This window comes from Drosophila mojavensis, unplaced genomic scaffold (genome assembly GCF_018153725.1).
Source record: "Drosophila mojavensis isolate 15081-1352.22 unplaced genomic scaffold, ASM1815372v1 contig_36, whole genome shotgun sequence".
NCBI lineage: Eukaryota > Metazoa > Arthropoda > Insecta > Diptera > Drosophilidae > Drosophila > Drosophila mojavensis.
This window is the reverse complement of record NW_025318858.1, coordinates 7,088,005-7,112,915: the sequence shown is the minus strand read 5'-3', so window position 1 is coordinate 7,112,915 and position 24,911 is coordinate 7,088,005. Positions and strand designations below refer to the sequence as shown.

General features: G+C 37.3%; 2 protein-coding genes and 1 long non-coding RNA gene across 12 annotated transcripts; 1 reads left to right on the top strand and 2 right to left on the bottom strand.

Annotated features, from left to right (window-relative positions):
• The first annotated feature begins 343 nt into the window (after nt 1–343).
• LOC6576224 (serine/threonine-protein kinase minibrain) lies at nt 344–12,387 on the top strand. Of its 9 annotated transcripts, none has more exons than XM_044008630.1 (3): nt 344–398; nt 3,476–4,558; nt 9,722–12,387. In XM_044008630.1, exons 2-3 carry the CDS (start codon nt 3,734–3,736, stop codon nt 11,024–11,026), a joined length of 2,130 nt encoding a protein of 709 aa, XP_043864565.1. In that variant the 5' UTR covers nt 344–398; nt 3,476–3,733; the 3' UTR covers nt 11,027–12,387. The 9 variants fall into 9 exon arrangements, with proteins under 9 accessions (XP_043864565.1, XP_043864563.1, XP_043864564.1 ...); XM_044008628.1 differs by lacking the exon at nt 344–398 and adding an exon at nt 426–519; XM_044008629.1 differs by lacking the exon at nt 344–398 and adding an exon at nt 436–550.
• Nucleotides 12,388–12,962: 575 nt separating this feature from the next.
• LOC6576223 (dnaJ homolog subfamily C member 7) lies at nt 12,963–20,603 on the bottom strand. Of its 2 annotated transcripts, none has more exons than XM_002002183.4 (4): nt 20,163–20,603; nt 15,050–15,502; nt 14,144–14,988; nt 12,963–14,076 (listed from the first exon to the last, which is right to left on the bottom strand). In XM_002002183.4, exons 1-4 carry the CDS (start codon nt 20,279–20,281, stop codon nt 13,994–13,996), a joined length of 1,500 nt encoding a protein of 499 aa, XP_002002219.3. In that variant the 5' UTR covers nt 20,282–20,603; the 3' UTR covers nt 12,963–13,993. The 2 variants fall into 2 exon arrangements, with proteins under 2 accessions (XP_002002219.3, XP_015020533.1); XM_015165047.3 differs by lacking the exon at nt 20,163–20,603 and adding an exon at nt 17,466–17,963.
• A 2,535-nt stretch (nt 20,604–23,138) lies between these two features.
• On the bottom strand, nt 23,139–24,807 carry LOC116803894. The gene is made up of 3 exons (XR_004363904.2): nt 24,410–24,807; nt 24,310–24,349; nt 23,139–24,207 (listed from the first exon to the last, which is right to left on the bottom strand). It is a non-coding gene; the product is annotated as an uncharacterized LOC116803894 (long non-coding RNA).
• Between the last annotated feature and the right edge of the window lie 104 nt (nt 24,808–24,911).

Genomic DNA, 24,911 nt, shown 5'->3' with positions numbered 1-24,911 from the left:
CTTGATTTTATTGCACTTACATATGTACATACGTATGTATGTGTGGAGCTGCCCTCGTTTTTGTGTTTTGGCGCGTACTCTGTTGCTGTTGTTTTTTAAGCATGACAAAGCACCGTACAATTTCACAACAGCAACTTCATTATGATGTTCGGCTTGTTTTTCCACGAAACAACTGTTTACCGAACGTGGCGGCTCTGCCGCTGCAGACGTCAACAGCGCAGTGGTGGCGCTGTCTGTTCTCTGTGCATACATTTGTACATACACACACATATACACGAATATGTAAGTATGCGTTCGTGTGTGCGTACGTTGTGCTTGTTTCATTCAAACGTCCACCGAGAAATTTCATTTCAATACGCAGCCCAGCCAGCGACGCGTCGCAGTCGTCGCATTTGTAGGTTCGTTACAAATCGATTTCGATAAGTTTGTCAGTGTTTGTCGGGAAAAAGCGACGCACAGTTTAGATTCAGACGTTAGCTGGTGTGGTTCGCGAGCGCTTGTATCACAATAAGAGAGAGAGTAAGGTTTGGGCGCGCAGATGAAACTAGCGGTAACGGTAACATCGCGTTTGCTTCTGAATAGCAAGTGCGAGTGCGAGTGTGAGTGCGGGAGGAGGCGACGTGCCATTAACAGCAGCACTCTGCTGTTGCTGTTGCTGTTACTGTTGTTGTTATTGTAGTTATTATTGTGTGTTTGCTGAACAAATAAAGGAAAAACAAATATGCGCATAAAGAAACGGCTTTGATATAGTTTCTGAAATGGAATGCCAAATTACAACAAATTCTAAAATGTAAAATACCAAATACGCAAATTACGCTAAAAGTGTTTTTTTAATATAAGCACACATACATACAAGTATATATATATATATAAATGTATGTAGATATGTATATACCATAATATTATTTTTATTTACTATCTCGCTTGCTGTTTGTGCGTGTGCGTGCGTGTTTACGTGTTTGTGTGTGTGTGTGTGTGAGTGTTTGCAGTTCGTTTTTTACGTGCTTTGAAATTTATTTTTAAGTTTTTGATCCGATTTTTATGTTGTTTACTTTTTGCGATGTTTGAGTTCAATTTGTTCCTATTTTTCGTTATTTTCGGAATTGTCAGAGGCCCACAAATGTTTATCATGTGAATTCGTATGAAAATGTTTTACAAAATTGTACATTTTTAAATAATTAATATAATTAAATAATTAGTTAGTGATGAATCATAAAAACTATAACTATGTAAAGTGAAATAAATTTAAACAAAATAATAACAATAAATTTGTGCTGTGATTAAATATAAAAACTACAGATTTACAAAAAAAAAAAAAAAAAAAAAAATTATATGTACACATAATATTAAATAAAAAAATAAAAAACAAAATCTGTGAACAAAAATCCAAATCGAAGCTGTAATAAAAAGCGTGTCATATTAAGAAAAAACCCAAATACCATTCAATTTCCTATGAAATCCACGGAAATAAATACGAATGAAAAAAATTTAACACGTAAATAAACAAATGTGTGAAAAATCCCATGCCAAATGGAAGTGAATTCCCAACAAGTTACTTAACGAGTCCCTTAAAACTATGCTATTGTCAAAAAAAAGGGTCCCAAAATAATTATAAAAATAAAAAACAAATTATTTGGAAAACAAGGTTAAGTGAATCGATAAGACCAACAAGAAATGCCCTAAAAAGCGCTTAAAAACAACAAAAACAAATATATAAACGAAAGCTGAGTCAGCTGAATTAAATTCAAGTAAAGAAACAAGACACAAATTAAAAAAATTAAAATAAAAAAGGAAAATTACATTTAAAAGCCAACTCAATAAAATTAAAGTAAAATACTATGCACCTACAAAGCCCATTGTTTTTCCCCGTTAAATACACATGTGTGTGTGTGTGTGTGTGTGTGTGTGTGGCTTGTTTGTGTGTTCGCTCTTACCGTTATGATTCATTCAGCTGTTCGCGCAGCAGCAGCAGCAACAGCAGCACTTTGCGCTCTGCGCAAAAAGTTCTGAGCAACGCAATAATACGTGTACTAAAAAAACATTTGTATTAAATACAATGCGTGCTAAGCTAAATTATCAAGCAAATTGTCGTCGCGACACCAAAGCAAACTAGCGAACGAACGAGCAAACGACCGACCACGAACGACTTACCAGGAAGCAAATCGGGCGACAAAGATAGATGTCAAATCGAAATGTCGCTCACTCACACACACCCATGACAGCGTGTGCCTGTGTGTGCGTGCGTGTGCACATAGTCCGTCGCGCAGTTGAAACGAATGAAAGCGCACGTGTCCCTGCTCAATTATGCTTGCGCGTGTGTGTGTGCGCGGGTGCGTGTGTGTGAGTGTGTCTGTGTGTGTTGTGTGTTTTTCTGTGCAAAAAAGCTTCCGTCTATTGTGAATAACTGGACTGTTATCGATGCTTTTATTTTCGCTGTGACTTGTGACATTTGGCGCAAACGTTTTCCTCGTCACCGAGAATTTCTTTTGAAAATGTTAATCGATGGCCAGGAAAAACAACTGCAAGATACTTGAAATGTTTATTTTTCCTCTTCGCTGAATAAGCAATTAATTATAGAATGATACATATGTATGTTTGTATCTGTACAATGGAAATCAACAAAGAAATCAAGTGTGAATTATGATCAGAATTGCATACGGGTTCGGCTCTTTAGATAATTCATTTCCGCTTATCTAGTCTATTATTGCTTAACAAATATTGCATTTATAGGCAAAAACAAATAAATCAGAGACCGTAAATAGATTTCGTTAATCTATTGAATATATGTATGTACAATATAATTCTGTTGGCTAACTCAAGAAGAGTATGTCTATTTTTTTTTTTTTTTTTATTCTTCTTTATATATAAATATATTAATTCTTCTTTTATATATAAATATATTAAAAAAATATACAAGTATTAAAACAAAAAAAAAAAAAAAAAAAAAAAAAAAAAAAACAATAAATAATTTAAATCTTTATGTCTTATTATTACCGAAATTCTTGATAACAAAATCAATTTCCTTTTTATCTATAAATATAATAAATAGATTGCATTGTTATACCCGAATTAAACAAAGATTTTTAAATACATGCATACATACCTGTATGTACGTAGAACAGCAGGAGTGAGTGTATGCATCTTCTAGTCAGGTACTCCCGATTAATTTTACGGGGAAATCCCTCCGAAAAATTGTATTATTCTTGGCTATCTCTAGCCAAACAAGTCATAAAGTCTATGCCTTTAAAGATTTTAATATATTTTCTATAGTATGCTCTAATCGAAGATTAAATCACACTGATTTCCAAACGAGAAATGAAAGACTAAAAAATATAATAATAAATGATTAGGAAACTTTCATTTGTTTAGTATAACAACAATTGAGGTCAAAGTTCGCAAAAATATATAAATAAGTGAAAATTAACTAATACAATTAAATGAATTACTAAATTGAAGCTATTTCCTTCGATTCCAGTGTTGCGAGCTTATCAACAAAGATCAGTTAATAAAATGTTGATTGAATGCATTTCGCGTTGCATTCCATAAACAACTAGAACCAGAGAAACGGAACAGAAATTGAAAAAAAAAAAGGAAAAACTTATAAAGCTTATTAAGCCAAGGGAAAAAACCCACCGAATATATAAGCAAAATAATCCCAATAAAGAGAGAGAGAGAGAGAGAGAGAGAGAGAGAGAGAGTAAAAGATTCAAGTGACTTTTGCTTGAGACAGCAAATGAACTTCAATCCAGAGAGTTTTGTAGCCACAGCAGCTGCAACCGTCCAGAACTCTCATCATCCTTGCCATCAGCCAGAGCAGCAGCAGCACCTGCAGCATCACAATATACCACTGCCGCCCAGTTACGGGATCGAGATCAGTATCGGGTCGGGCAGTGGTAGGAGCAGTGTCGGAGGTAGCGGCGCTGGTGGCGGCGGCGGCGGCAGCGGCGGCGGCGGCAGCGGCAGCGGCGGAGGTGGTAGCAGTTCACCTAAAATCATGGAATGGACCAACGACGATGCCTTGGAGTTAATTGAACAGTATCGCTGCCATACGGAACTGTGGAATCGGGCCGATCCCAAGTACAAGGACAAACTGTGTCGGTTCCGGGCGTGGTCAGAGATTGCGGAGCGATTCGGCTGCAGCAAGGCTGAGGTGGAGCGCAAGATGAACGTGCTGCTGACACAGTACAGGCGCGAGAAGCACAAAATGTTTGTGAAAATCTATCAGGGCATACAGCCGAATCCGTCCAAGTGGTATGCCTTCAAGCGTTTCGATTTCATGGAAGCCGGCGGCGGCAGCCTGAGCGGATTACCAGCCGGCTTGGGCGGCAGTGCCGCTTCGTCATCGTCCAGCACGACGCACAATGGACTGAATGGACTGGCCGCTGCAGCGGTCGCTGCTGCTGCTTACGAGAACAGCACCATCGCTGCAGCGGCCAATGGTGGAGCCACCGGCCCGATGGGGTGTGCAACTGGTGCCACAACAACAGCATCTGGAGCGGCGATGCCTGCATCACAGCACAGACGCATCAAAACCAAAGAGCTCAAGTATTTTGGAGCGGTGAGTAATCAGCGCAAAAAATAACCGAATGCGTAAGCATTTGTTCCAATGACATCGGCATCAGCACGGTGACAAACAAACCGCGAAACTCAGCAGAGAGAGCGAGAGAGGAGAGCGAATGTGGTGTGCATGACCATTGACTAGCCAAGCGGACCTATTGTATAACCCATGGCTGGCCAAGGGGTGTGAATCAGGCCCATGTGCAATACACCCATAGTTATCTATGTGCATATGTATATGTGTGCGTAGGCCTTCATTGATTATTGATAGAATGAAAGAAAACAAGTATGTATGCTTATCGCCAAAAATTTATGAATAGCAAAGGATGATAAAGATTTGTTATTAACCCAATAATGTTTATGATTATGAATGAAACATAAGAAGGGGATTTTTTTTTTTTTTTTAAATTTTTTTTATATAAATTTAAAAATACATGTATAAGAATAATGTGTACTTTTCAATATTTTCATTTGAAAGTTACATTTGCTTTGCAGCAGTCACCCCACACACACACACACACACATGCACACGCCACTCTCCGCTGTCACTCGGGTGTTAATTTCAATCAAAAGCGCAAAGTAAACTGTGTGCTGAATACGCTGAGACTGAGAGTCCAATGAAACGCCATGTGCGCAAGTGACTTGCTGTTTCTGCTGCCGACAGCGAGAGAGCGAACAGCATTTACCTCGACTATCCATCTCTCTCTCTCTCTCTCCCTCTCTCACACACAATCGTTGTTCGTATCATTTTTGTCTTTGGCTGTGTGTGAGTGTGTGTCGGTGTGTTTTGTTGTTGACGATCAAAACAGAATTAAAATTTTACCCATAAATTTTTCTTAGGAATTTGCTGCTGTGTGCGTGAGGTATTGCCCTGAGTTACGAGAGAATCTGTGCATATGCATATGTGTGCGTATTTAAATAATGTACTGTGTGTGCGTGAGTTGTTTTTATGTATTTGCTTTGTCGCGTCAAGCAAGCAAGCAGCAGCAGCAGCAGCAGCAAGCTTTCGTTGCCGTTGAGGGGAACGAGTGCTGCTGACATTTCGTCGCCGTTGTCGCTCACATGCTCTGTTTTTGTCTGATGAAATGTTTGTTTTGCACGGCAAAATACGCGCAGCACTTGCCGTCGTCGACGTCGACGTCGTCGTTGCCGTTGTTGTGAAGTTTTGGTTTGTGGTTGCCCCGTGGCCTGTCTTGCGCCCCTCTCATGCATGTATGCGTATATGTGTATGTGTATGTGTATGTGCATGTATGTACATATGTATATTTGTACATGCATGTATGCATGTGTGTTGATTGTAATTCGTTTGCTGTTCGTTTTCCTTGTGTGCTTTTGTTTTTATTTTTACTTGCGCCTGTGGTTTTCATTTGTTTTATGTTGTTGTTGCTGCCGCTGCTGCTGTTGTTGTTTTTGCTGTGTGTCAGAGTTATCAAAACAAAATGCCAAGCAGCAGTATTGCTTTAGTTGCTCCTGTTTTCATTTGCTTGTGCTGTTATTTCTAAAAAATAAATACAATTCCGTACGCAGTAGCAATTGAATATTCTCGTTTTAGCTGTGTAGGTAAACTCTATTTATTTTTATTATACTGTCAAATTGCATATATTTTAATATATTTTCTCGCGCAACATAAAAGTCTATTTCTATTCCTTGTTCAGCCCTCACACCCACACCCACACACACACTCACACAGAGTGCTTGCTTGCACTTTTTACTGTTTTTCTCAGGGCCGAGTTGTTTTTGTTATTCGTCATTATTTGGGTGCTGGCGCCCACGCTTACGCCCACCCTTTCCACACTTAGCCTTCCACTGTACATACCTGAGTAAAAACATATGTATGTACGCATGCCACTACTTCTATTCTTGTATATCCGTGTATGTATGTATATACTTTGCTCATATTTTACAACTGTTTTGTTGTGGAATTTTCTCCAAGACACCAAATAACAACAATGTGTCTGTCTTGTTGTTGTTGCTGCTGCTGCTGGCATTCGCGTCCCGCAATGTTGTGGTTATGCCCAACGACAGCAACAGCGACGTCGACGTCGACGTCGATGCCGATGCCGATGCCGATGCCGACGTCGACTTGAGGCGTCGTAGACTGCATTTTGATACCGCTACGCCGCCCTTGCCCATTCCCGTTGTTCGTTTCGTCTATTCGCTCGTATCCCTGTCCCTAATCCCCTTTCAGTTTGTTTGTGTTTATAAAATGCACGCCTGCTTCCTATTGTTCTTGTAGTTGGTTGGAGCAGTAGCAACTGTTGTTGTCGCTGCTGTGTGTTTGTAATTTGCGTGTTTTGTTTTCTCTCGCATGCGCTTTTATAAAGCGCCTGGTGCGCGGGCCCCCTACAGAGCCGAGCTGAGCTGAGCTGAGCTGAGCAGAGCAGAGTAGAATTGGGCTAGGGTGGGGCGGGGCAGGGTGGTACCGAGAAGTGCAAACGCAAATAAGCAGCAGTAGTCACAGCAATGCAACCAAAAACACAGACCCAACCAGGCAGCCAGGCAGCGAGGCAGCGCAGCTGGCTGCAACTGCGACGCCAGCGTTTGCTTTTGTTTACTCATTCATTGCGAAGTTGCTTAGCTATGCGCGCAGCGTTGCCAGCTGGGCAAAAAAAAAAAGAAAAAAAAAATAGCAACAACAACAGCTCCAGCAGTGGGGTAAAGGTCCGAAAAAAGGTTAGGTGGAGTTTTGTTTTTGTGAAAGTTTTGCAAGAATTTGGTCTATTTTGCTGCAGTTGCTTACAGGGTGAGTTTTTGATAAGCCCAAAGCACGCGAATATAAATGTTATAGAGAGGGAGATTTGATGACAGATTGTTCAGATTTGCTGTACGATATAGGGAACTGGGGCTTTGATAAATGTGAGCGTATTTAGTTAATTGTTCTGATTTGGGCCATCTAACATCCTAATTTTTTGATAACTTTCAATAATGATCAATCCTATTTCTTTTATTTGTAATGTATAATGTATCTATTTAAGTAATAATACTGCGACACATAAACTTATGAAAGACATGACAAACTCGCGACTAAGTGATGCTCGCTTACATTTAGGCAACTGGTGACGTTCTGTTAGTGCAACTGTAACAGTTGACTGTATGAGTGTGTGTGTGTGTGTGTGTGTTGAGTGCAAAAATGTCGTATAGTCGTTTTCAAACATTTGCGTGACTACGAACTAAAACGACAATCGCTGAAATTAGAGATGATGAAAGAGAGGTGTAAAAAGGATTAGACAATATATACATAGCTAGTATTTGGAGTTGTTGGCCAGCATTGTGTTATTTATATTTATTCGCTGGCTTGCTGATAATCAGTTTGTTTACATTTTTCAGTTTCACTCGACCACACAGGCATGGAGAGCAAATTTTCACACACACACAAATACGAATACGAACTAACAGACACACACACGCGTATATAATTACATACAAACATCTGTATGTATAAATATAAATAGAGCGAGAGAGTTAATTTAGTTTGGCTGGCGACTCTGTCTGTTGAGGCACGCAAAAACAAGTCAGACACGCACATACATATGCACAATAGCTCTAAATACGTAAACAAAACAACAACCAAAAACAGCTGCAGCAATAAAAATAACAACAAAGCAAAACGGCAACGACACAAACAACGAATCGAGTAGTTGGGCAGTTGTTGTTTTTTTGTAAATTTGTAGAAAGTTCTAGGCGCCTGCGGCTAAAGACGCAGCAAGTTTCAAAGACACAAAGAGAGAGAGAGAGAGAGAGACGCGAATGAGTGCGGAATGATCGCTCATGACTATGTACATTATTAGCATGTTGTTTGTCGTTCGCCCCACCAACGTGGGGTAGGTTGTTAATATTAATGAAATACCATAGCTGCTGCTGCCGCAGTCGTCGTTGACTTAGCTTTTCATCTTTCCTGTGCGCTTCTCTTCTTCACATTGGGTTTATAGGTTGCGCTTCACTTAAAGCCGTTAGAAGGCTCTCACTAATGCGCTCTCGCGCTCTCTCCTTCTGGACATACACATGCACACGCATAGGCATACATGATAATGTGCAAGCAACAACAAACTGTATAGGAATCTCCCGTTGACGCTTGCTGTTGGCTCTCTCTCTCTCTCTCTTCTCTGTTTGTGTGTGACGTTATGATGTCGCTTTTTAAAACTTACTACGCCGCTAGAATATTTCGACAATATGAGTTGTGTTGTCGGTGTCGTCGCGTCGTTCGATCGCAGCAAATGCGCGAAAATTTCATATTTGCACTATGCATTATAACAGTAAAAGCCATAAAAGTAACCAGCCTATGGTATCGCCGTACCGCAGCATTACAACTGCTGGAGCTGTAACAACAAAAACTGTACTAAATTTGCTTAAGCACAACAATTTAGTGTTATAATAATATAAATTGGCAAAAACAAAAAAACTACTGCTAGAAGTTGTGAACGTGTATGTAATATATAGGAAGTTGACATTTCGGTGTGATATACATACATATGTATAAATACTATGTGAAGTTTCCAATCCTCCTGTATTTTAGTCCTGTCAACTCGCATATCGCAAGTTCATTTCTTACACACCCATATACATATGTATGTGTGTGTGATATGCACGACCTTCATAAACTAAAGTTTATTTGAAACCTATGAATAATTCGCGATTAAATTTTGTTTACCTGACTATCATATCAAATACATGCATGTAGGTCTTTCGTATAGAAACAATTGTAGTCGAAAATAGATTTTGTTTTAAAGATATGTAGAGCTACCAGTCGTAGAATAGCATTCATAAGAAGCTTCATATAATGAGCGTATACTTTATTGGTAAGCAACAATTATTTATCTTTTCAGTATTTTGGGTGGTGTACTCCTTTTGAAGGTGTACTTCCACGTATTCATTATGATTTAGTCGTATTTGTAATCTAATCGATCTGGGCTTTTTCTTATTGATATTTAAACCATTAAACCATTACCATTATGAACTTTTCTGTGGCATCATGGAACTTAGGGAAAATGTTAAGACAAACTATCATCGTGACAATCCCATATGTTCCACATATCCAGATTCAAAGTAAATGTATGAATGTAGTATTATCTTAGCCGCAGTTATCTGAACAATTTAGAGCTATATAATAACCGTAATACAACATTAATAACTAATGAATTTCAAATCACTTTGTTTATTTTCATAGATGGGCCTAAATATACCTATGCTGATAGCAAATAGTCAATCGATGGACAATTGGAATACGGCGGGTCAATACTCGCCGCCGATAGGTGGCGCTGGTGGCGGTGGTACAGGAGTCGTGGTGCCTAATGCACAGCAGGAGCAGCAGCTGCGCGTTTCTATGCCAATGTCTTATGGTGCTGGTGGTGCCGGTGGTGCCAGTGGTGCGCCCTATGCGGTCGGCGGTGGAGCAGGTGCTGGTGGTGCTGGTGGTGCTGGTGGCGGTGGCGGTGGCAGCAGTAGCAGCGATTTCCAGCCCAGTCCCCATAAAACCATCGATACATCGGATAACGAGGATAACATTATGAGAGATGAGGCGACGGCGACGGCGCTGGGGCAGCTGGCGGCCAAAGTGGAGCGTCGCTCCACGCCGCTATCCTCCAATATGGGCGGTGGCAGCCGCAGCGGCAGCAGAGACGGCGGCATCGGCAACGCCCTGGATGCTGGCGAACATCCTGTCGCCGAGCCAGCGCCCATTGCGGCCGCCTTGAGCGAGGCCGGTTCTAGTCCAATACCCAACACAAACACCAACATACACGAAGCGCATAAGAATCACCTACTGAAATCGAGTCCGGGTTCGGTGCGTGCCGTGACGCCTCGGCATGCGCATGAGCAGCTGCATCATGGCCATCATACGCTGCGCCAGCATCAGGATGAACTAGATATTAAGCAGGAGCTCGTTGATTACTTCCATCCGCCGTCCGTTTCAGCAGCTCCGCCGCCGCCTGACTCACATCGTTCCTATAGCTCGTCCGGCGAGGAGAATCGCCTGCATTTGGACATGGCGCAGGACTTGCGCGTTGCCCAGGCCAAAGCTCAAGCCAATTTCGGCCAGTTCGTGCTGCCGCCGCGCAGCAGCAGCGCCCAATTGGCAGCGGCAGCGGCGGCTGCCTCCATGCCCCTAAATATGCGCAAACTGACGGCCGGCTCCAGTGCCGGCCACATGCTGATGAATTCCCTGCTCAGCTCGAGGGCGAGCATGTCGGATGGCGACGACAATGATGAGGCAACCGAGTCGGCAGCTAGTCCTGGCCACATCAAGAGCAGCGTCTCGGCCCAGGACGCCAGCTCGACGGCGGCAGCGGCTGCTGCGCTATACGCAGAGAGTCTCACCCGGGACGATTGTGATTTCGTGGGCTCCAATGTGTCGATGAAGCTGCGCACCATGGATCGTACGCAGCGCATCATTGCCGAGAAACTAATTAGCGAGGTGCTCTTCTTTGGCCAGTTCAATGAGCTCGAACGCACCGCGTGCATCCAGCCCAAGTGACAACGACATCTGACCAGAGAGTGGAGGCGGGTAGGTTTAGTTACGGGAACGGGAGCGGGAGCGGGACTAGGCATGGGAATGGGAATGGGTTATACAGCTGCGAATGGCATGGCAACGGGTTTGGAAATGGCTTGGAACATGGCAAATAGACCTAACCAAATTTCACTGTGAAATAACCAAGAAAACAACAACAACAACAACAACAAAATACAAAACAGTACAATTTACTTTTAGTTAATGCGAGTCCTAGGGCTCATCTGTACAAAGCACATGTGGGCATATGGGGGGCGGGGAATGGCAGCGTTACTTAGGCATAATAGAACAGCTATATATGTAGTCAGTGACATTCAGTGATTGAATAATAGAGTCAAGTCGAAAGCAATTTCCAATCGACTGTCTATCAAATATACATCTATATATATATATTTGAGCTCACAATTGCAAAACACAAAACTAAACGACAGAATCTCAGTATTACTTATAAACAACAACAAACAAACCAACAAACAAAATACATAGCTATATGTAGCATATACCATATACATACGTACATATATAGATAGATAGATAGATAGATAGAGCAGCTATAGCAATATCTAATCTCAGCAAGCATTTGCCATGTTGGGCCAACAGACCAACCATGTCCACCTGGGGTTACCTTTGCCCAAGAGAATCACGCCCACGTTGGGCGTAAAATGACGAAAGACAAAAGTTGACCAGTTGCTGGTCAAAGTGCTGAATAGAGTGCATTCAATTTGCAATTTGATGGATCGAAAATCTCGTTCGTTTCGCATTGGTTCGGGCAGAACCAAATGATGTACATACATACCTATATAAAATAGCAACATGTACAGATCTATATGTTTTTATAGTTAGTAGTGTTATACATATACATATATATACAGATACAATACATATATATATATATATCGATGTACCTTATTTTAACAACAAAGAGAAATGTTTTTGTAGTCATTTAAGTCTGGTCGTTAACTTACAAACACCAACACACCAACAATACAGCAACTGAAACCAACCAACAAACCAACAAACCAACATAGCACTTAATTTAAGTTATCTAACAATCCATCGGCGAGCAGAGTGCGTAGATCTAAATATGAATATGAGTAAATATATAAATATATGCACTATATACAAATACATATATATATATTAAAATGTATAACTAATGCTATACAGGTCGTCACTAGTTGTTAATAAACCAAACAAATAAACAAAAAATTGAAAAAAAAAATACGAGAAAAACAAAAACAAAAATACACTATTATAAATAAATATTGTAATATTATTGTACATTATTTTGCGTAATGATGTTTGCTTAATGTTTAAGTAGACTTAGTGAAAATACAAAAAAAAAAAAAAAAAAAAAAAAAAAACAACAAATTAAATGAAAAATATTAAATTTATTTATAAAACAAGTTTTTAGTCACATTTTTTTTTTAGAATAATTAGAAAAAGGAAAACTTTTTGTTTCAACAGGTGATAACGTTTAGTTTTTTTTTAGTTTCAAGTCTTTAGTTATTATTTTGGAAGCTCTGAAACCTATTGGAATTGGGCAATCGGAGTATTATATATGTTGCTCTTTGAGTGTTACAAAAAGCGATCAGGTTTACGTCATCTGAGCTCTGCCGTTGTTGTAAAGTTAAACTTGATTCCATCCAATTAGAATATATAAATAAATTAATGAATATAACTATGTCAAAAAAAATATAAAGAACCCATTTCTGACTTGCTTAAAATTGAGTGCAATAACAGGTGCTTTTATTTCAATTCTTTTTTTTATATATTTTTTTAAATTTTTGTAATAGAATGGAATAATAGATTTGTGGGGTTCTTTATATTGGAAAACTATCTTTCTATTTGCCCAAATGAAACAATTATAGAATTATCTAAAATTATAATCATAATAGATAGATGCTTTGATAGATTTTTAATATATTTTGTGCCAACAGATCAACTTATTAGGCCTAGCCAAAACATACTTAAAAGAGCATACAAATTTCGTTAATAAAAGTTAAGGCGCAGTAAAATTTGAACATTTAGGAGAGATGATGGTTATAATTGTAAATTAAAAATTAGGTACTAGGATCGTGCGAGAGACAATGAATGGTCATATTTGTGAAAAAACTTCTATTTTACTTATATTATTATTCAAAATATGTTCCAATTCTAATATATCTCTTGTCATTGAATTATTTTTGCCATTAATTACAAAAGTTCTTAAATAAAAATATAAGTAATACAATAGATTTAAGTCACAAATAAGATCATTTTCTGTAGACTTAACTGGCAAACGAAATAACGGAATTGTCGAGGTACACAATTTAAAATCATCTCTAGCTTTCCCACAAGGCTTATAAAGCGAATTGAATTAGTATTCAACAAATATGCTAAATCAATCTCAACTCTTAGATCTAATGCGAACATAGTGAGCATTGTTGAAGTTACGGAACATTTGTAAGCAAATACATACATATATTTTGGATTAAATTATATGCTAATATACAGTTATTCAATATGGAGTGTCCTGGATTAGAGCGATTCGATTAACTAATAAAACACACAATTTTGAGGCTGCTTAAAACAAATTTAATTGGTTACATACAAGGCAGAGACTTAGGTAATTAATTATCACTTAATTGTTTTAAGACTGCTTTGCTCAAATACCCTTGACTGAGAAAATCATGATCAAGTTTTAGTATTTTACAATTTATTTATATTTTGAATGATGTTTTGCATGCCAAAATGGAAAGCGAAACGCTTAACATAAAGAGAAAAACCCCAGAATTATTTGAAACTTGCTGATGTCGGGTTTTTGGATGTGTTGTGTATTGGGACAAATTAATGTAAGTGTGTAAAATGCAGACTCCGATTTGTGCATGAATTGTCGCAATTGTGTGGCGGTGTGGCTGGCAAGACTGTGTCTGCCTCTGCTCCTCTTCGAGCTCAATAATCAAAATTGAAGGATGCATTTCGACCCCCACTGAATTGGAAGAACGAACGAAACATTTGATTTGGATCGAAGTCAGCTGTAAAACATAGAAATTTTGCATGAATAAAGCGTACCGATTTTCGAATATCATTAATATTACTAACCTTGTTCTTGCTCCTCGATGTCGTGTCCACTGTCATAACGATTTTTCTTGCGAGCATCGGAAAGAATTGCGTAGGCCTCGCCGATTTCTTTGAATTTGAGCTCCTCGTCTTTACGATTTTCGGCACTGCTGCCCGCATGCCTGTCCGGATGATGGACCAGGGCCTTCTTGCGATAAGCCTTCTTAATCTCATCCTCAGTCGCAGTGCGTGATACGCCCAATATCTTGTAATAATCCTTTCGCTTGGACTTCTTCAACGCAAACTTGGCATCGCGCAGTAAACGCTTTATCTCCGGTGTCTTTTCCAACTGTAGAGCTGTCTCATAATCGGCTACCGCCTCCTCAAACTTCTCGAGATCATTGTGGCAGCGGGCGCGCAGCAACAGCGCCTTCAAATACTGCGCGTTGAGCTCCAGCACGCGATTACAGTCAAGAATAGCTTCACGTAGTGAGCCGATGCGCGTATTGACAAGCGCACGATTGTAAAGTAGCTTAGAGTTAATATCCTTATTGTGCTCGTCAATTTTCAGTGCGTCGGTGTAAACGACATGTGCCTCCCGATAGCGTCCCGACTTGAACAATATATTTCCATTTTCCTTCATCTCCTTGAGCTGCTTGCATTTGCTGCGCATGCGCTTCGATTTCTGGTGATCGGGGTCCAGTTGCAGTGCGCGCTCAAAATGCAGTATACCCTTCTCCAGATTGTCCGTATAGTAAAGGCATAGACCACGAACATAAATGGCATCAGCGGAAGTGCTGTCCAGTTTCATGACGCCAACGGCGATATCCAAGGCCTCATCACAACGTCCCAAATAAGCCAGACACTCGGCCTTCAGCAAGCGATATCTGTCAATTGGTAATTGAGTTAATCAAACTAATATTGATCACAGGGATTGCAAATACTCACCGAAGGCAGGCAGGCGCTATCTTCAGAGCGCTGTCCAAATAGAAGACTACATTCCGATAGGCTTGTGTGTCGTAATTGTTCTGTACAGTGGTCTCCAATTGGCGCAGCTTCTGCACGGACTGCTGCTCGCTAGTGAGAGCCGAGCTCTGCGGCTCCAATTCCAGGACAGTCTTAATTGCCTGCTCGGTGCCAATGATGTCGCCCAGTGCCAGGCAGCACTTGGCCACACGCACATAAGCCTTCTCGAAACTGGGATCCAGACGAATCGCATGACGGGCATCCGTAAGGGCGCTGTTATAGTTGAGCAACATCATATAACAGGCGGCACGATTGCCATAATAGGCAGCCGAATCTGGACATAGCGAAATGGCATCTGAGTACAACTTCAGAGCATTCTGATAGTTCTGTGCCTTGTATTGGTCGTTGCCCAGTTTCTTTTTCTCCTCGGCAATACTGCAAAAGTAGAGAAGAGAAGTAAGTAAATGAATTGCCAGTCGGGAGGTTTAATGTGGGGTGTGTGTATATGCCGTATATGCAAACCAGAGGTCAATGTGCTGCTCGCTTCGCATTTTAATTTCAAGAGACTTGAAAAAATAGAACAAGCACAATGTCTGTCAGTTGTATGTTATTAATAGCAAAAGAAATTCAGCACTTTTCTTGTGGAAATCGACTTTGTTTTCTTCTATTTTCTTTTTCTTTTTTTGCAAACGTAGTCATTTGCCATAGAGGACACAGCTCTAGTATTTTCATTTAAAATAGATTTGAATATTGCATGCGCATAGGGCAGGCGCAGGCAGACTTTTCTAGTCAATATTTACATAGAATAATTGCGCGAGATGGCAATAGACGAACGAGCTAACACGAAAACGAATTGTTTCGAATTTCCCTATTTGCCAACAAATAAAACTGAATTTTACTAAACTGAACCCAGAGTTTGTTTTTCAGCATTCTAATTTAATTCAATCACACGCGAAATCAAATCGAACTAACGAAATAGCTTGGGGCATCTCTCATGGCTGCCCGGTAAAACATGGCAAATAGAATCGTGGAAAACCTGATTGAAGAGTGAATCGAGCAACCGCTGGATATATCGATATATAAACGAGGATTCATATTGGCTGAAGTGCCCAGAGCTCTTTGCATAGGTTAAACAAAGAGCAAGATAAGAGACAACATGAGTCTATTCTCGCTGTAATACTCGACGACGTACGATCTCAGAGTCAAGGCCTTATGCATTAATAAATGCATAGAGAGGAGAGTTTCAATATCAAATGTTCCATTTCCATTCCATTTTTTGAGCAAGTTTAGGCATATAAATAGGGAAGTCGACAGTGTTTCCACGACACAGTAAGAAATCGGGTGCCGAGCAGCAAGGTGCTTCTTTATCCTGACTGGAACTTGGATACCAATTTCTCTGAAGCTCTTGCAAACTCTAAAAGCGTCAACTAAAAAGTCAATATGTTTGTGCTGCAGAATAGCATGAGTAAATGAACTCAACGTGCTTTATGCATTTGTGGAGCTGCATAATACCTGCTGCTGACTGCCGAGTGCTAATTCCACAAGGGGTACGGTGCCACCACCTCAGGGCATTGGCTGCATATTGAGTCCACTGTAATATAGAATGCATTGTATGACAAGATTCTCAGAATTGTTCCTAAGCACGGCATCTGTTTTGCTGACGTCTTTCTATTAAGGTTAAACTAAAGAACAAGACTAGAGATTCTAAGCAATGTACAATACAAAAAGGTTTGTAATCGACAGCAATTGGAACTAAATGAAATGGTAAAGGAAGCAGTAATAAATATATATATAGATTTGCTTGATATAATATATAAGTTATATATATAATTATAGGTTATATAATATAATATACGCATTAAGAATATATATAAGCTTTGAGGATTTAGCCAGATAGTTAAGTTATTTATCAATATATAGAATTTATATAAATAAAGTTGATTTTTTTCACGAATTAGAATTTTTTAAATAGATTATCAATATAGTTATATCAACATTAATCAATTTTCCTGAAGATCTGAAGCAAATGAAAACAATGTATGCATGTGATGTATATACCCGTTTGGAATGCTGCTCGGCAAGGCGACACACCTCAAACAAAATTCTCTTGAAAGTTTTTAATGCAACTGCTGTATATATATATATATTTGACCTAATTATGTACAAATCGATGATGAGGCAATATTGCCTATAATGTAGTTCAGCTTAAAAGAATTTTCAAATTTCCTTAGTTAATTTGCTAGAGCTCTTAACTCATTTTCATTTCAAGTTACTTCGTAGAGTTATAGATAATTGAAAATATCTATTAATAAATGAGGCGTGAATAATACCCATACTAAATAAAATAAAATAATAATAAAATATGTGTTATATAATTATAAATAAAACAACAACTTACTATAACATTTTTTACTTTTCTGTAGGCTTGCTGTTTTTCGGGTTTTCTTTCTGTTTTTTACAATTTCTTTTTTTGCAGCTGCCTTACGAAAGCTAAAAATGATTTTCAACGTTTTCTCTGTAGTCTTCTGTTTTCATTTATTTTACTTTATTTTATTTTTATTTCTTTTCATTTTTTCTGTTGTTCTTGCTGTAAATTTGTCTTTTGCCTTTGCACGTTGCTTTTTAATGATGTCTGACACACTTTTTTCACACGTAAGAAAAACTATTTTATATATTTATTTGATTGAATTTTTTTTTAGTACAAGTAATTAAAACAAAAATTTTGCTTTTAGTATAAAGACAACAAATTCAAAGCCCAACGTGACAGCAAGTGCTCAACGACTTATCAACTGAAATTGATATAACTGATTTAACTAAACCCAAAGACGATCAATTACGCCATGCCCGCAAAACCAAATTGCGATCCGACAAACGAAGAGATTTACAGCGATGACAGAAACGCACTGCGATTGCAGACAAATGCAACGCGGCCAGGCGAAGCAGATGCGAAATGCAAGAGAGCAGAATGAGCAAGAAATTCTAAATGCGAAAAGAACGAACTCTTTGGGAGAAGGCCGACAGTTGAATACTCTGCGAGAGATACAAAATATGTAAAATTATTTGTCACATTGCTCCTAGAGAAGGCATTTGATATAGTCAGGAATTATTATACATATATATATATATATATATTTATTATACATACATACATATATATATATATATATATATATATATATATATATATATATATATATATATATATATATATATATATATATATATATATATATATATATATATATATATTGTATATATGTTTAGTCTGCGTAACAGATATCTCTTAGAGTAAGCATATAGCATTGATTCTGATTTAGCTAAGATTTATTACATATGATTTTTATCAAAAACCAACTTCTGTTAATGAACATTTTAAAAAGTTCGCAAACAAATGAAAATACCTCTTGCAAAGGTGCAAACATAATCCAAACGAGATGCGAAACTCGTTTAGTCCCACACTCTTTTTTTCGTAAAACAAAAATTACAATTGGCAACATTATGAAATGTTCTCCGACTATTAACCAAAGAGACTTTGAACTTTGTCTTTGCTATTCGACTTTTTTAAGAACTCTAAAAAAAGAAATTTCAATCTAATACCTAAGATCATTATACGAAATTAAGAGAATTGAAATAATTATCTCTGTCTGTCTATGAATTGCAAATATAATTTATATCATCAAGCTGAAAAGTTTAGAGGACTGTGCTATTTATACATAATAGATATATCATTTTACTGAATATATTATTTTATTTTATTTTTCTTTCTTTCAATTCAGACCGACCCATTTAATATGTAATTGATATTATCATTTCTACTAAAATTATAATAATATAAATTCTTTTAATTTTCAAACATTTCTCAAAATTTAAAATGATCTAACTATAAGAGTTCTATTAACATAGAGCTACCATACCATATCATACCATAAATGATTTTTTTTTAATCCATGCAATTTTTTGAAAAAAAAAGCCGATTTCTTAAAATTTTTTTAAAATTTAGAACTGTAACTCAAAATATAAAATATAAAATTTCATTCATGCTGAAAAAAAATATGGTTTTGAAAAGCTTCTCGCAACTCTCGCAATTCTATGATTCATCATTCACATATTATCTCGACCTGAAATATATATACAAATATATTTGATTGTTGTTTATAAATGTATAAATGAGATAGATAAAAAAAAAAACCCAAACGTGATAACAGCAATATAAAAGTTGATGTTTTGTTTTCAAATTTGTTGTTGATTTTAGAATACATTTCGAGAAAAAACTAGATTTTTCTATATAGAAAAAGAATTTGAATTATTGAAGTATATACAAAAAGAAATAGCACTGAGTTTAGCTCTAACAAGTTTAGAAACCACTTTAAGCAACCGCAAATGTTTTATAACTTAATACAGTGGAAATAATAACCAATTGAGTGCTTATGCACGTAGGAGTATGAGAATACGACGACCTACAACTAAGAACATTCAAAAGTATGTATTTACTCACACTCAAACACATATAGTGGAATATGTATAACTAGCTTAAGGTATGTGTGTATGAAGCACAATATACATACATATACAAGCCACCAATACACTTAAGCTTAAGCGAAAACGTGTTTCTGCACAACAAAGATTTCAATTGGGCAACATTAAATACGAAGAGGGAAGGAGATAGTAGAGAGAAAGAGAGTGAGCAGAGCCAAATGCTTATGCAGCTAGCTGCTTACGCATAGCAAATACCACGCACAAAAAACCACTTTCATCGGGAGTAAGCGACTATGCAATCCTCAATTTAGAGCGAAATTAGCAATTAAATTAATTATTGATGTTTGCTTGGTGAACATAGTAACAATAGACGATGTACGCGATTATTCAAAGACATTGATCGATTATATAAAAGTACAACGAGCTCAAAAATGTATCACAATTAAGCAATGAATAATTGCGTGTCTGCTTTTCGCAGCTACTATGTATTTCAGATTGTTTTTGGCTGTCAAGTTGACTCTGACATTGCCATGGGACAGGGCCACACATACATATGTACATACATACGTACGTTCGTTTCTGCGTGTGTATGAATGTATGTTGCTTTAGTTTTACTTACGTTGCGGTGTCTTTGGGCACAATTTGCTCGATTTCATCGGCTTCGGTCATCTCCACTTCCATATCAGATGATGAAGAGATCTCCTCGCGTTCGCTATCGCTAATTTCGATGACGTCCATTCGCAATAACAAATATGGGGCAGTAAAATGGCCTTTGCTAGGAAGAAGTTTGTTTGTGCTTTTTTTCTCTCCTCTTTGTTTTGCACTAGCAACCAAAATTCGTTTCTGAAAAATGATTTCGACAACTACCCTGGATTTTGTGCAGTCAACTCCGTACTATCGTCACAGTTATGGAAATATTTAATAACGCTGATGTTTTTGATCTATTGCACAAGCAAAAACAATACTATTGTCGCATGTTATTAAATTTGTTAAATTAGTCCTAAAATTTTGACCCGACAGACAGCATCAGCGTGCTTATGAAAGAATGAGTAAAGCTATCGATGTTGCTGTTGACACTTGCGACTATTTTCAGAGATGGTGGTGAACAAAATATCGGCTTTAAAAAAGTAACTATTATAAAAAAATGTCAAGCATATAATAATAATGTCCTAGCGATGGAAAAAATATGTTACTTTAAAATAATACACTTAAAATATATTTTATAATATACAATACTTATAATAGTTAAACAGTGTTTTTACTTATCGATATATTTAGTATTTTTTCAGAAATTAGTAAAAATTCAAATATTTTGGCTGAAATATTTTAAAATCATTTCGATATTGGTTTTAACTTCCACAGCATTGCCTTTATGATAAGACCAAATTATATCTCCATTAAATTTGTTTACATATGTATAATATTTGTGAATAAATATTTTCAGATGTAATGATTTCTTTTGACTTAAAAGAAACCCGATTACAATAATACACTAAGTAATTAAACAAAGTAAGTAAGTAAGTAAGTTATTAAACAAGTAAATTTGAATCAATATATAAATATTTATATTTTTTTTAAAGTAGCTATCGGTCTCGAAAAATTGGGGTTACCATATTCCTCGATACATTTAAACAAGTTCTGTAGCAAACAGCTTTTTGTTATATGTTATTGGCGCGAATTTAAAGCAAATATTCGGATGCAAAAAATAAGCAAGCAAATTTTAGACGGAGAACATATTCGCTTTACACTTTAATTAGTGCCTTTGGAAATCTGGTAATATTTATATATATGCAGGCATTTCAGGTCTTGAAATTGCAATTTTTATAAATATATGTATATTTAGTAGTTGTTTTTTATTTTCCCATAGCTCTCTTATGACCAATAAGATTTCGTCAAAAGACTTTTATTTTACATTTTAGAAATATTTAAATGTTATTTCAGACCAATCCATCACTTGTAGAAGCTGAAAATATACATAGCTCCTTTCCAAGATTCCGTCATTTATTCCGACAATTATAATCAAATCAACTAAAAATGTGATTTGGTTATGAGGCCTAAACCATAACTGAGCATGAACCAAAAAACTATAATTTAATGTTCAAAATGTTGAATTTGTAATTTTAACACAATTTCTTCTAGCAGGTGAGGAAGAGAAGTTATTTATTTATTTATTTTTTTTTTCATATAATGTTATTTAGCTGCGATTCTTGATTTGATGATGATATTTCTACATGAGAAGTTTCATTGTTTTCTTACATATTCCGAGTTTCTTAAATTTTTGTCTTAGTCAAGATCTGTTAATGTATAAAATTGGCAACTTTTATATATGTGAGTTTATAAAGTATATATTAAATATTTATATATATTTAATCAAATATTGATGTTAATGGTTTGAAGTGAGAAGCTTTAATAATTACATATGAAAAAGAATATATGTATATGTATGTAGAGTAGAGAATAAATACAGAAAAATAATTTTTAAACTGTTTAATCAGTTAACCACAAGCTTAAACACATTCAAATATGCGTAAATTTATCAAGAAAAATTGTATTGCAAATCCTTATGACATATAGCCGAAACTTATATAAAATTTACAGAACTTAAGTAGAATTTTAGTTACATAGCCTTGTTTTATGATTTGTTACCTAGCGGATGATGTATCCTTATAATCATTGTTATATGATATAATGCTATGAACTAGAACTATGATCTGGAGCTTTATCTATTCATTAATGATATGCGCAGAGCAAAATATTGTGTTGAGATCAAACTCTAAGAGAATTCAACGATCCCAGTAAACATATTATTAAAAGAGATCAATAGAAAAAAAAAAGAAGTTCTTAAAAAAAGTATGTCCAGAAAAGAGATACAACTCAAATATATATACAAATATATATGTATGTTATATGTCCTTAGCCTGTGGTCCATATAATTTCTATTAAAATTTATTGTACTATTTAAGACATATTCCATTTTTAATTTTTGCTGTTTTTTATTTTATTTTTGTATTCTCTTATAAAGCAAAATTTTAATACAAAGGAATTTCTATAATCGTTTTAAATACATATTTCAGTCTACAGAAAAGCAATGGGAATTATAATACTTGCCATAAAAGTACATATAGACACATATATATACACATATATATACACATACGAGTTCTTATAAATGTGTTTGGATGTATAACTGCAAATACATAAAAAAAAACGTCTATGTATCAACATATACTCAGCTACATACAAACATACATATGTACAATGTGGAAAAAGAGCAGAACAAAAAAAAAAAAAAAAAAAAAAAAAAAAAAGAAATGTTCTCAAAAAAACACGGCAATGAGAAGAGAACGATTTCCGATTGGTGGCGCCAACTGAAATTGAATAAGATACACAAACACATACATATAACAGAAAGAATCGCCAGCGGCAGCCACTGGGAACAAATAATAGAATAAAAGAGAAGGAAACCCACAGCATTAACGCCGAACACACACACACACTCATGCATTCGTATATACTACAAATACATTCGTATATGTACATGGTATGTGTGTGTGTGTGTGTGTATAAGTCTGTATGTATGTATATATGCATGCTTGCTACATTCATATAAAATACATACATATGTATATGTAAATATCAGAAGATGCCACAAAGGTGCGACAACGACAAGTATTTGGTATTTTATTATAAGTATAAGCGCCCCAGGCCAGGCCCCAGGCCAGCCCCAAAAGTCGAACATTCGTACTTCAGTAGGGCTCCCAACTCCTGCTATGTAGCCCAACACACGCACACACACGCTCACAGTGCATGTTTTAAAATGTCAACGAGTGCGAGCGGGATGGAAGGACGACTATTGCTAAACCGTTCAGAATCGAAGCAAAAAATTGCAAGAAATATAAATGCGACGCCGAAGACGAAATGGAAAATTGTGAAACGAATGAGAAACGAAAAGGGAAACGGTTGACAAACCCACAAATAGCATAAAAAAACAGTGAATATATGAGATGGACTTCATCCCGAGCAGTAGCGGCAGCAGCAGCAGCAGCTGTCTCGCTTACACACCCAAAAGCCGAGTTTGATAAGAATAGGGTAATGGCAATTCGAGTGTGTAGAGTAGGTTCAGCCAGCGGAGGGGTTCGAAAAACTTTGTCATTTACTTTTTTAATTGAAATTAAAATGCTTTTCCAATAAGAAAATGAGCTGTGTAGCTAACAAAAATAAAGTAAAACGAATCGCTCGCTAAGCAGCTGCGCACAAGCTGCCACCAAGTCGGAGTCGAGATCGAAGTTTAACGTCGGGAGTACACGAAGTTTTTTGCAAATGCAATGCATTTATTTTAATTTACTCTGATATAAAGAAAAGCAAAAAGTAAAAAAAAGGAGCCAACGAACAGAAATGCAAAACAATTGTCATTTGTTTATATAAGCGACGTCGGCCATTGGAGTGAGTGAGCGCGCGCTACTGGGCAGCGCTCACTCTCAACCATACACACACAATGCAAATATGTAAATGTGTCGCTCACGCTCCCTCATGTTTATTGGTTGCAAGCCACCTGCTCTGTGTGCATGTTGTATGTGCGCGTTGTGTAAGCGAGTGCGGTGCTTGCAATCCATTGAGAGCAAGCGAGAGGGAGATTGAGCGAGAGAGAGAATGTGCCCTGTTGCCTGAAACGAAATGAAATTGAAACGCAAATGAAATGAAATCGTCGCAATCAAAAAACGCCAAGCCAACAAACGAAATGAAAAAATAAATAAAACGAATGTTACCGTATTGTATAGGGCGGCGACAGCAGCGTCAGCGTCAGTGCTGCTTTTTAGGAAAGTTTGAGTGAGAGAGCGCTGTCAATGTATATATGTATATACATACATGCATTTGTGTGTGTGCTGCTTTTGCTGCTGCTGCTGCTGCTGCTAATTTTCTTCCGTCTCAGCCATCGTTCTCGTTCTGTCGTTTCTGCTTCTGTGTTTCATTTCATTTGTGTTTGTTTTTGTTTGTATTTTATTACGTTTGTCATTGTGTTTTCGGGGATGCTAACACAAGCGCACAAAGCCAGACAGCGTCAGAGACATACACACAGCCAGAAGTAACTATTATATACCACTCCCACTTTCTGTTTGTATTGGTGTACAATTCAAACAGCAACGCATTCGTATACATATCGTTTCGGGTTTTGCACAATCGCAGATACACACACGCACACACTCACAGGCACACGCATACATACATCTGATTGTGTACATGTATATGTAATGTAGATGGGGCTGCAGCTACTACTGCTGGCGCTGCGGACGCCGAGCCTTGGTTTGAACACTGGAAACTGGCAACGAAACGAAACACATTTGGCTCGCCTTTCATTACGAATTTGTCA

Coding starts and splice junctions, on each gene's coding strand:
- LOC6576223 (XM_002002183.4), bottom strand. CDS start 20,281: ATGGACGTCATCGAAATTAGCGATAGCGAACGCGAGGAGATCTCTTCA. Junction 14,989..15,049: donor ATAGCGCCTGCCTGCCTTCG/GTGAGTATTTGC, acceptor ACCAATTGACAG/ATATCGCTTGCTGAAGGCCG. Junction 14,077..14,143: donor CATCGAGGAGCAAGAACAAG/GTTAGTAATATT, acceptor TATGTTTTACAG/CTGACTTCGATCCAAATCAA.
- LOC6576224 (XM_044008630.1), top strand. CDS start 3,734: ATGAACTTCAATCCAGAGAGTTTTGTAGCCACAGCAGCTGCAACCGTC. Junction 4,559..9,721: donor AGCTCAAGTATTTTGGAGCG/GTGAGTAATCAG, acceptor TTATTTTCATAG/ATGGGCCTAAATATACCTAT.